Raw genomic sequence first — 12,776 nt, forward strand, 5'->3', positions numbered from 1 at the left:
CATCAGCAAAAACACTCTGGTGGCACTTTTTAATGACCTTGTTCACTCTTCTTTAGCTATTGGCTATTTGGATAATTCATGCTCCTGTGGCATCAGAATTGCTGTAAAGGAGCAATGAAAATTCCTGTTTATCCGTAAAAAATATTAACATCCAGGGTTGTAAAATATGAGGAAAGTCTATAAACTGGAAGCTTGAGCTCAACTGAGTTCAATTTTAGATGACAGAATAATTGTTTAAAGCAGGGTTATGTTTTTAATGAGACTGACCATATTTCCTTTGTTTCTATACTGGACTAATTAACAAACTAATCTTCATTACCTGCTTTATAGTGAAAATTCTACCAGAGGGATCTTTCTGGTATTGCATCAAGTGGTTTAAGCAACCATTACAGCATATTCAGATTCTCTTTTTTTATTCATCTGGTATGGATAGTGAAATAACACATCTAAAATGTATTATCCCAGCTTCCCAAGATGGGATCTGTACTGGAATGTGTATTTCAAAAGAAGGAGGCAATAGCCAGATTCTCAAATTAAACTTAGCTTGTTTCAAAAAAGCTGTGACCATTCTGAAAAGTACTTCATCATCTTAATTCTGTGTCAGAGTGGTTTAGGCAGGCAAAGGTTTACCTGTCTTTTAAAGAACAATGGAAATAATGGAAATTGCACTTTCATAAAATCTTAAAAGTCTGCAGATGGGGTTTCCATGTTCTAACCTGACCCTCACTTAGACGTCTAAGTTCCCATTCATTATGTTGAAAACTTTTTGATTACCATATTTTGATTAAACAAAGATTTTGACGACTGTAATTAAAACACAGACAAAAGTCAAGTTACTTGTTTTATTAAATACATCATTCTAAAAACCTTTAGAGAGGCTGGATAATGAATGCAGTGAGAGCACTTGACCGTACAACTTAAGAAACAAATGATAGCTCTGCTTCAAAACTGCACGACAGGTTCTTGAGAGATTCCCTTTCACACTTGTCCAGTGGTATTTTTAGGATCAGCTTACAAAAGAGCCAGTGCTTTATTGCAGTCACTTTCCAAGGCAGCTCTGGCTAACTTTACACTTCTTTTATCTCCTTTCCTTTTTTTCTCTCATTATCTTCTTGCTTTCTTCTCTTCTCCTCTTAGTTACGGGATTCCGTGGATCATAGATCTCAAAAGTATCTTCATCCTGCATGCTTGCATCTTTCACCTTTCTGCTTCTGTCTTCAAACTGAAGCACATGTGACATCCTACAAAAAACCAAACTCCAACTCAGTGAAAGAATGGAAGATATAATTTGTAATTATGACATGCATGATTTATTTTTGGTCATAGCAAAAAAGAACTCACCTAGCTTTCTTTTGTTAGTGGGGTTTTTTTAAAATTTCTTAGAAGACCCTAATATTGTAGTGATAATTTTGTAAAGACTCCTTTTGAAAAATACATCTAAATACAGATAGAGTTTTCTGTGGATTTTATTTCACATACTAAATTCTCTTTTCCTGTATTCTTCTATTTAGCATAACTTCCAAAATATATGGCAAATTTTTCCCAGCAACAGGGAGTGTTCCTCAAGTTTTCCTATTAGTCACTTTACACACCTTTCACCAGGGTGGAGGGTTTTACAAAAGTGGGAAAGAGTTTACATGGAAAATGCTTGAAGTAGGTACACAGAAGATCAAAAAGGAAATGCTTCATGTCCTGCTGTTTCACATTAACTTGGTTCAGATCATGCTTTTTAATTCTCAATTTAATTTTAATTAAATAAATACCTTGTTCAATTCAATGTTTTTCCTACTGTTCATTAGAAGTTTCCCCCCATTAGATATTTCCTAATTTCAGCAAATTGCCAGTAATCTGAAAACATCTCTGTTACATAATGGAAAAATGGCACACGTGAACCTCAGGAGGTTCAACAAGGCCAGGTACTAGATCTTACACCTGGGCAACTACTGATAACAACACGTGGTGGAAGAGGAAAGGATTGAAGCAGCTCTGCCAAGAGGAACTTACATGTGCTGGTGGCTGAGAGGCTGCACATGACCCAGCCATGGCACTGCCAGCCCAGAGAGCCACACGTGTCCTGGGCTGCATCCAGAGCAGGGTGGGCAGCAGGGCAGGGAGGGGATTCTGCCCCTCTGCTCTGCTCTGCTGAGACCCCACCTGCAGGGCTGCGTCAGCTCTGGGGGCACAGCACAGCAAGGACAGGGACCTGCTGGAGGGGACCTCCTGGCATGAGGAGGCCACCAAGATGATCTGAGGAATGGAGCAGCACTCCTGTGAGGACAGGCTGAGAGTTGGGACTGTTCAGCCTGGAGAGGAGAAGGCTCTCAGGAGATCTTATTGCAGTACACAACAGGACTCCCTAGGACTGATGGTGACAGACCCTTTAGCAGGGCCTGTAGTTACAGGACAAAGGGTAAAGGTTTTAAACCAAAAGAGCCCATATTAAGATGAGATCAGAAAGACATTTTTAAGACAAGGGTGGTGAAACACTAGAAGAGGTTGCCCAGAGATGTGGTAAATTATTTTTTCAGGACAAACTCATATATCTAGGCAAAACCCACACTTAACCTTTGGATTCTGTGTGATCAATTTTCAAAAATGTCTTTGACTTTGGTAGGACAACTTAAGAACTATACTGATCTGATCAATTTCTATAGCCTTTCTTTGTCAACAGTCTTAGTGACAGAAAACCCAGGAAAATGCGCAAGTTTCAAAGGGAAAGTTTTGTGGCCAATGAAGCACTGCTTTACTGGTCTCTTGCAACATGTACAACATTCTGAACTAAACAGTTTTCAAAGAGCTTTAGTGCAAATCTCCATACATAAAGGGAGGGAGAACCAGCTCAGTTACTGCAGATTACAATACAGTACTATTAATGAAACCAGAAAAAAAATCAAAACTATAGACCATATGTGATGTGCTTGAATGCTTAGAAAATTCCTAAAAACAAAAATTGAGAATTTTCATCACAACTGATTTTTGACATATGTGTTTCATAAATACTTGAAGAGTTGTTTCCAATGTAAGAAACTTAGGTAGTTTATAATCCTGTCCACGCTACTAACACCCAAACTTGTTTTTTTAGTCATCTCTACAGTTCAGAATAACATAATGTACCATCAAAGTGACTCATGGTTGCATATTTGTAGTTTAATTATAAAAACATTGTCTCACAGTGGAGGGACTGAAGTAATTTATTTTAGCTAACATGCTTTCTGCATTTGTCATATTCTTCTCAACTTATTAAAGATGAGTAGACATATCAAATCCCTCTGTCCTAGTATGAATAAAGTACAGGCCTAAGAGATGGAGTCATTCCTCTGTCCATGGTTTTAAAGTGTGTTATGGGAGTGTAAGTAGAAGTGTAGTCACACTTAGTCCTTTCATCAACTCAGGTTTTCCAAGAATACTATAGCACAGGACATAACCTGCAGGATACAACTGACAGGAATTAAAATTAAATGTAACTCTAATTCTTGGATCAGGCCATACAGTGTCCCAAGTAGTTTGCAAATTACATGCAGTAGATTCAGACTAAGCAATATTTACTTCTCCCCAAGAGCTGAAAGAAGTCATAGTCTCTGACTCTTATTCGTAACTTTCCACTAAGACACTCCCAGCTGTGATTAAAAATAAGCCAATATTAAGAAACTTTTTGATATTCCCAGAATCAATTTTAGATGCAGCATCTCAGAGGTAAAGCAAAATAAACACAGACTGCAGTGGAGATTTTAAGAAATATTTTCCTTCTGTGACCTTAAATTTATTTTTGCAAGTCACTCATCTTCCCAGGTAGACCTGTTCTGCACCTATATGAACGGTGAATCACAGTGAATACTGTTCTTCAAAGCAATTAATTTTTTAAAGGAACATAGGAAGGATTTAATAATTATTTCTATATTAAGCATTTGAATTTAAATTAATCTTACTCAAGTTCCTCTAACTGAAGTGTGCCTTTGCATAATTTTCCAAGTGCAGAGTTAGGTCCACAAATACAAGTTTCATAAGACTTTTCCTTGTTCAGTTTATAACTCTCTTCCCTTCTGCATGCTCCTGGGTTCAGTGAGGAGCTGCCCAGTCATGTTTCTGCAGTCACTGTGCTGAAACAGTAACTTTATCTCTGTGTCTCTGGTCTTCAGGAACCCACTAACTTCTGCTTATCACTGGTTGTTGACAACTCATTTTATATAAGAGAGATATTCAATTTTAAAGTCCACTTTTCTTCAAAATTTAAAGGATGAGAGGTAGTCAGTTCTACCAAGCAAAACTCAAAACAAAACAAAACCTTGATTTTGCAGCTTAGTTTTTTGCTAAAAAGTTGTAAAATAAAATAGCTTGCCAAAACTGATTACTCTGTGTTTGAAGTACCTAGTTGTGCAAGTTGTTGTTCTTCCTAAATAGAAGATACAATCACAAGATTTCTGTTAAGATGCGCATCATCTTAACAAAAATGAACAAGGAATCTTTGCACGGATTTATTGCTGAAGAGGTTGATTTTTACCCTGACCAGATGACAGCGTCCTACAAGTTGACCACGCTCCTATCCCATGTAATGGGGGGAAGCTTCCCTGCATTTCTTTCCTTTCGTATTACTAAAGAACACTCAGTAGCTGGCTCTCTTCTGTAATCCAAAAATGGAATGTCTTGAAACTTTGGACTGAAATACACAAATTAATTTAAGACAGTTTCAGAAACAGCAAAGGATTTCAAAGGTACAATGATACTCCTGTGGCCTAGTGACATTCTCAGGTCAGTGAACAGATCAGGCTCTTTTGAACTACTCTAGTGAGACCGTACTTGTAAGAAAAGATATGATACACTGTAATCCCTCTGCTTTTGAGATGTGTGAGCCATGCACTGTATCTGAACCATATGCCAGCTGCTGACAGCTGGTAGTCATGTTAAGTGTAGCATAAAAAGAAGTCCCATGGTCCAAAAGCTTTGGCCTTTCCAGAACTCCTTTTGGGAGAAACTGAAGTGGCAGTCAGTGAATTGAATAATTTTGAATCTTGGCAAGAGTAAGGAAGCACTATGCTTTTGCTCTACGGATAAAGTTGAAACCTCCAGGTACACTCATGCATCAGTGATTTTTATACTAAGTGAAATGAAAGTGCAAAGCTGTATTGCCTAAGACCACACTTGCTTTTCAAACTGATATAGCTGCTGTTTGCTACCAGCTGCCTACTGCCCCCTTTGACTTTCCTTGCACTAATGGCCCTGCAGAGCAAACCTCCTGGTGCCTGGAGGAAAACCTGGGACATTATCTTGCACTCAAATACATCAGCATTTTAAACAGGAAGTCATCAACAAGTGTGAGCAAAAGTTACATCCTGCCAACTCTGTTGTAAGGGTAGTAGCTTCTGGCAGAGCAGCAGTAAGTTCTTTAACAGGTTTAGGCAGGTGCCTGCACTTTGGAGGGGCCTGTATAAAAAATTGCAGTTGGTGCTATACTTCTTTTTACACTAAATGCATACAAAATAAATAAAGCAACTAATCATGTTGCTATAAAATGTAGAGTATCATAATTTTGAACATTATGGCTGTGTTTTATGATAGTTATTGGTTCTTTTCATCAGGTTGCCTAAAATGAATGCAGAAGAATTAAGTATCTGTGTCAAGAAACTCAGTTGTATTGTATAAGCTGTCTAAAAAAATGGGACCAATATGAACCATAATTACTAGCAGTACCATTTGTTTCTGAGTTGAACATTGATTGCAAGTAACAGGCTTCCTATTTCTCAATTTTACAACGCATCAAATATTTAAAACATGGGATACTCCTTTCTGTAAATTATATTCTACTTAATTCTAATTTTACTTCAAGTACAGTAAATATTGAAGTGTAAGCAAAAAATCATTAATCTAGAAAATATTCTAGCATTTTTCTTCCACCATCCTCAAGATACCTAGGCAGTGGACAGAAAAGTAATTCAAGTGAACAGATGAGAAAACAGATGAGAATCCACAGATCAAAGCAAAGGAGATATCTCTCCCAAGGAAAAAAAAATTAGGCTTTTCTGGAAGAATGCACTCACTGGCAGTCTCTCTGCTCCCAGCAGAATAGTGGGTGGCACAGGAAGAAGAGATATTTGAGAAGGACCAAGAGACAGTTAAGACTACAAAAAAAATTGAGGAAGGGAAAGACTAAAAGAAATATAAGAATGAGAAACAAAAACAGAGAGAAAGAGACTTATCAAAATGTAAATCCAGTGAAGAAAATTTTCAAATGACAATTAAAAAAAAATATGAATTTTAAATCAAGGCAAGAGAACAAGAGTATGAACAAGGCAAAAAGAATATCAAAGCCATAAAACAAAGGGAATTTTGAAAATTTAATCTTCTTCCATTTTTTAAAAAATGTTTTCAATTGAGATGCTACAAGCAAAATAAGCCTCTTGGATCAGGCTGCTGTCATTATTCCTTGCAAAAGTGTGTCCAAGAGCTTTACAAATAATTTTGTAAACACAATGCAGCAGAAGAGAGGGAGCATTTTTGTGTCTCTAATGAAATCTGCAACTATCACTAAGTGCTCTGTGTCATACAACTCTTGTAAGAAAATTTTGTAGCTTCTGTTTGCTTTATCTCAACATCCAGATTTGTTTTCCTTCTTGTGTAACATAACACATAATCTCTCTTTCCACGCAAAGTAGTTTTGTAATCCAAGTTTCTCTCCTTTATCATTAAAAGAAAATTAAAAGAAAAATTATTTTTTACCAAGTACTTCAAGTAGTTTTTAATTCTTACAGCAATGAGGGTTGATATCCTAAGTATCATGATAGACCCAGTCTCAAAGATGGATGAATCTCTTTAATTATCACTGTTTCACACAGCCACTTCTGTTTCAAAAAAGATGCTTCAGAAAACAATTTCCTTAAGTATTGTTTGTCTCATTAACTCATAATAGTGGAGCTGTGCTAAATTACCTACAAAAGCTTGTATCCCTTTGTAGCACTTGGTATTTAAGCCTAACACTGCATCACACATTTCCACCATGCCTAGTTTGCCAAATCAGATGTGATTTCCACTTTAAGCAAGTTAATAATTAGAGAACCATAGATACTGAAGTTGGGAAGGATCTTTTGGATCATAAAAGTTGACCGTTGATCCAGCACTGCCAAGCCCACTAAACCACGTCCTGAAGTGCCACATCTACATGCCTTTTAAATACCTCCAGGGATGGAGCCACTTCCCTGGGCAGCCTCTTCCTATGCCTGACAACCTTTGTGGTAAAGAAAACTTTCCCCAGTATCCAATCTAAACCTCCCCTGGCACAACTTAAGGCTCTTGCCCTATCACTTATTAACTGAGAGAAGAGACTGTTTCACACAATGCTTTCTAGGAATAATTTCTGGTCCTAGGTTTCTGCTGTGATTGTTACCACTAAGAGATTTCACTCTTTCTTTTTTAAAGTACTTGTTTTCATCATTCCACATTCCTTGTTTCTTTTTCCTCATCTCCCTTCCTAATGATGGGATATCTTGTCCCTTTTTTAATACTTTCATAACACCCTGTATTTTTCATGTTTATTGACTTGATGTTTAAAAAGAGAAATACAATTTGCTATTCAGATCTATCAAAATCCAAATAATTAGTTATTCCATGGAAGTTTTAAACACTAAAAAATGCCTAGAAGAATAGTGAGAAAATAGTTATAAATACAGCTATGTGCCATATTGCAAATGTTAAGTATTCATATAAAACACTTACTACTTTGTAACCCAGAAGAGTCTATTACAGTTTTCAATATTTTAGCTTTCAGCTGTTTGTGCTGATTTTGACTGGGGTAGAATTGGCTTTCCTCACAGTGGCTGATGTGGGGCTGTGCTTTGGATTTGTGCTGAACAGGGTTGGTGATGATGTTTTTGTTATTGCAGAGCAGGGCACACACAGAGCCAAGGCCTTTTCTACTTCTCCTGTTGCAGTGGTGGTCTGGAGGGCACTGGGGATGCCTGGGAGGCTGGGAGGAGACACAGCCAGGACAGCTGAGCAAAGGGATATTTCAGACCATATGGCATCAAGCTCAGTATATAAAATGGGGGGAAGAAGAAGGAAAGGGAGATGTTTGGAGTGATGGTGTTTGTCTTCCCTACTATCATGAAGGATGGGGCCCTGCTGTACTGGAGATAGCTGAACACCTGCCTGCCCATTGCAAGTAGGGAATTAATTCCTTGTTTCACTCTGCTTGTGTGGGGGGCTTTTGCTTTCCCTGTTAAACAGTGTGTATCTCAACCCACGAGTTTTCAGGTTTTACCCTTCGACTCACCCTGCAGGTGGGGCAGTGAGTGAGCAGCTGCCTGGGGCTTGGCTGATGGCTGCGTTAAGCCATCACTACAATGGAGCGATTACTGCTGCTCTTGCACAAAGCAAAAATGTCCCTAGTGTTAAGCAAGTAAACGACGAAAATATGCTTTAAAAACATGCTTTAAAAATATTATACCAAGTCAGGCCATACACTTCTGGTAACTTTAACTAGCCCTTTGAATTTGTATATTACAGTTACTGGAGGATTGAAAATTGGCTTAACCTCTTCAGAATAACCAGCAAGTTTTGGATCCTTCACAGACCGAAGAATTAATTGCTTGTAACTTCTCTTTGTGTTGGCCTATAGCATAAAATTATGAGAACAGAACTTTTGCAGATATTTCTAATATAATACTTTCTGAGATAGTTTATTTAAACTGTAATATGCTTTGATTATCACAAAACAATCACTGCCAAAATTAGAAAAAGAAACTAATAGTTTCACTAACCAAAATTAGAAAAAGAAACTAATAGTTTCATGGGACCTCCAGTTCAAAAAGAACCCCTTTGTTGTTTGCAAAGCTAACAACAAAGTAACATAATCTTGGTGAAGACTAATATAGTATTGTATTCTTGGATTGCTCAAGACAGTACTAAAAATCTTTTTCTCTTGAAAGAACATTTAACTGTAAATAACCTTCTAAGAGAAGGAGAATCACCTTAACTATGAAAAAGCTCACCTTATTTGTAATAACTACGATGACTTATTTTTTCAAGCAATAAATATTTTTCTGAATAAAATTCAGTTATCCTATCTTGAGCTATCCTATGCTATCTTGATATTGCTTCTGTTCTATAACAATTAATATGTATAGTATATTTACACTACATCCTTGACCCCTTCACAAAAATGTTAAGTAGTTTGATGTGAGAAGATGGATGCTTTAAATAGACAACTGCTCCTGGTACAGTAGACTGGTATGGAAGACTAAAATGTAAATTCCAGACAGCACACCTGTAACGAAAAGCTCTACATAGCATTTACTACAGGGATATGTGAGCCACAATGGTGGAACTCATCAGTGATCCATCCATTCTAGCATCCTGTCTCTGGCAATAGCTTGTACAACATCTGATACTCGGAAGTCAGTCAGCAAATCACCACCCCAAGTTAACGCAAGCAGATAGGCATTATTTTATCAACACAGCACACAGCTGGAGTGAAAAGAAAGGAGAGGAGAATATTTCTAGCACAAAAATACTCAGATTTTCAAAACATTCGGATTTCTCTGGGCACTCTCCCTTTTCATTTGCCCTTCCCTCTCTCATTCTGAATATATCAAAATCCTTACTTCTTAGATTTGTCATTTAATGCGATGAAGTTGGGGTGCTTGGAAAGGTGTGTAAATATACAGGAAGCTTAAGCCAGGCTAATAAAGATTTAGAAGATTATTTTTTCATTCTTCACTAGATTTTCTGGCAATAAAAAAGATCAGCTTTCCAGACAGTAAATCTAACACTAGATATCCCTTAACTGAAACATGGATCATCTCTGAATTTAAGTCAAACAGTAGTCAATTCAGATGCCTAGTCCAAATAAACTCAGATACAGGGAGTTAGCAAAAAATAAACAAGCAAAAAGCCCCACTTTAAATGCTCTGACTTTCTCAGACATGCTCAACAGCTACAGGCAATCAATATACAACGTCAGCAGAAGAACAATTTGTTAATTTGAATTACTGACTGAAGCAGTGGGGTAGGGGGTGGCATTTACAAATCAAGCAAGGTCTGACCATATTCTAGCAGTACAGGGGTGAAGGTGGAGACAAAACTGGAGGGAAAAAAGAAAGATTTACAGCAGAAGTGGTTTTTTTTTTCTTCCTTTAAAGGTTAGTGGCAGTACTAAAACCCAAACAAACGCTTACTTTTTTGCCAAACAGAAAAGAAACCTCTCTTTCCAATGTGTTTCTAATACAGACCTCTGGCATTCATTTATCCTTTGTAGCAATCAAGTAAGTATTTTGTCAACTTTTAAAAAATGTAGTTGAGTAAATCAATGGCCTTAGCAGGAGAGACCTAATATAGAGCCAGTTTTTCCAGACTAGTGAAGGAACGCTGGCTCAAGTCTGGATGGGAGGAGGGGAGCAAACATGGCTTTAATCCATCTTTGTGCCTCACTGGCATAAATTACAGCAGCACTTTTTCTGTCATTCCCCAAGCTAGCATCAGCATGTAAAACAGACTGCAGCTTAGTTTTCAGGGGTTTTCTGTGTTTATCAGTTAAGCTTCTGCAACTGAAGCTGCAAAGACTGGTGCTAATCTTGAGAAAGCTGTATTTCATAATCCTGAATTTGAGGTTTTGCAGGAAAAAATCTACATTTTATAAAATGTATATTAAACAAGGCTTATAAAAGAAATATAACCAATATTTTAGGTGTCTCTCCTGAAGAACTTCACTCTGAAAATTTAAATAGTATATGCTGCAGTACATAGGAAATCCTGGAAATAAAATGGAACACATTATCAAATGTATATGGATTAAATACTGACAGTGTGCATTGTGATTTAGTTCTTATTAGAAATTAAGTCTTGTAATATAAAAACAGTCTGGCTAACTTCAGCATTTACTGATTCTAAAATTACTATTTCAATTAAAAAATACCCCAGTCCCAACCAATTCTAGCCTATACTCTACAAGAGACATTAAAAAATGATGCCTTGATACTGTTTTAAGACCCAAATTGCTCTGTTACAAAACCTTTTACTGTGAGACTACAAGGTAAGTAAAATATTGTCTGTTTCCACTCCTAATTGTGCCATATTTTTCATGAAAGCAATCATAAATCTTCTGAAAGGAAACTTCCTTGTATTATGAACAAAAATGTTTCTTAAAGAAGATAGAGGGCACAATTGTTGATGGTGGATAGAGAATACCTTCATTTAATATACAGATTTATTTTCTGTTTGTTCTAGTGTAAAATGAAACTATCTCTACAAACTGGGTAAAAAATTGTACACTGAAATTGCAATTATTGTCCTGGCAAAAAGAACTCAGCATTAGCACCCAATGCTCCCACAATATTTAAGTGGCCCCACTGAGGTTTTCTGAAATTCAGAATTGGGAACAGATTACAGTATTTGATTTATATAAGCCAGGCCGTACTTTAAAATGATTAGCACTGAACTTCTTTGAGTTTTTTGTCCACAGAACCAATAAATTAATAAAACCAGACTATTCCCTTCAATTTCTGCTAAAATCAGGAGATCTGATCTGCGTAAAGCATCTGATCTATGTGCAGATCAAGATATTTTATGACCAAGAAGAAGGTATGTTTAAAAGCTTTCTAAGACACATGAGATTTTAAACAGTGCCTTTTAAGTATGCATGTCATTACATCCATTTGAATTGGTTTTAATCCTCATTATCTTACATGAGGTTTTCTACAAATAACTTAGAGGACAACACTAGTAATTACACAATATGGACATGAAGCCATCCATTAAGCAAGACATGAAATACCTTTTTGTTTGAAATAGAAGACCTTGACTATCACACAGTTTTCACAACAACCTTTTGTAAAAATTGGAAGGTATTTTCAGGTATTGACTTTTTCATTTTGATTTAAAAAAAAGTCTATTTTCCCTATACCTCAAATTAACCAACAAAGACACAACAAAGGTAAGTAACCAGAAGAATTTTAGACTGAAAAACCATGTGAAAAACTACTACCTCATTCCAAATTCCCATTTTGCTCATTTTTACTTGTCCCAAAGTATATCTGAAAACTGAATGGATTTATGTTATTTAAATAAAAAGAAAGACCAAGTTTCAGAGTCTAGACATACTTCCAAAAAAACTTAAGTGACTTATTTACATTTGTTGCTTAGTTACAACTGTGACAGCACTCCACAGGGAAGGAAAAAGCTGATTTCTTCTAAAGATTAAGAAGCTTTATGTTTCACATGTAACACCTTACATTCCACCCAGGAAACACTGCAGTGGTTCAGTTATGAAGCACTGGTATCACGTGCTATTAATTAAATGAACTATATAGCATGCTGGCAGTCTCAGTCAAATTCTGAAAGGCTGCAGAGTGCATTCTGAGAGCAGATAAAGGCCAGTGATGAGATCTGAATCCAGAAGAAGAAATCCTAAACTTCTAGCCAGCTGCAGAGTGAAGGAAAAATTACTGGGCTTCACTGTAACACAAACTCTAAAATCAACTGGGGGTCTACTTGCAGTCCTGACTTGTGAACTGATGGGATTAATAACAGACCAAATCCTTCTACTGAGGATGATACAGATTTTGGCTGATTCCCTGGTGGCAGCAATTTTAATGCACTTCACATAATCATGTCCATCTGGTAAGGAACAACTTTCACATATTAATATTTCAGTTTCTACACTGAATATTGAAGGTCCAACAGAATGAATCTGGCATCTCCCATGAAGTCAAAACTGAAGAAGTAACAATTAAAACCGTATTTATCAGAACTCAGATTATCAGCATGGAAATAGTTTTCAAGCAGGAACAGAA

General features: G+C 36.8%; 1 protein-coding gene across 1 annotated transcript in view; it reads right to left on the reverse strand.

Annotated features, from left to right (window-relative positions):
* Positions 1-845: 845 nt before the first annotated feature.
* The window catches only part of CWC27 (CWC27 spliceosome associated cyclophilin), a 95,221-nt gene continuing 83,290 nt past the window's right edge, over positions 846-12,776 (reverse strand). Inside the window, exon 14 of the mRNA XM_058823773.1 lies at positions 846-1,241. Within this exon, the coding sequence (XP_058679756.1) occupies positions 1,079-1,241 (163 nt within the window). The 3' untranslated portion in view covers positions 846-1,078. The remainder of the gene's footprint in view (positions 1,242-12,776) is intronic.

The sequence above is a fragment of the Ammospiza caudacuta genome, chromosome Z (genome assembly GCF_027887145.1).
Source record: "Ammospiza caudacuta isolate bAmmCau1 chromosome Z, bAmmCau1.pri, whole genome shotgun sequence".
NCBI lineage: Eukaryota > Metazoa > Chordata > Aves > Passeriformes > Passerellidae > Ammospiza > Ammospiza caudacuta.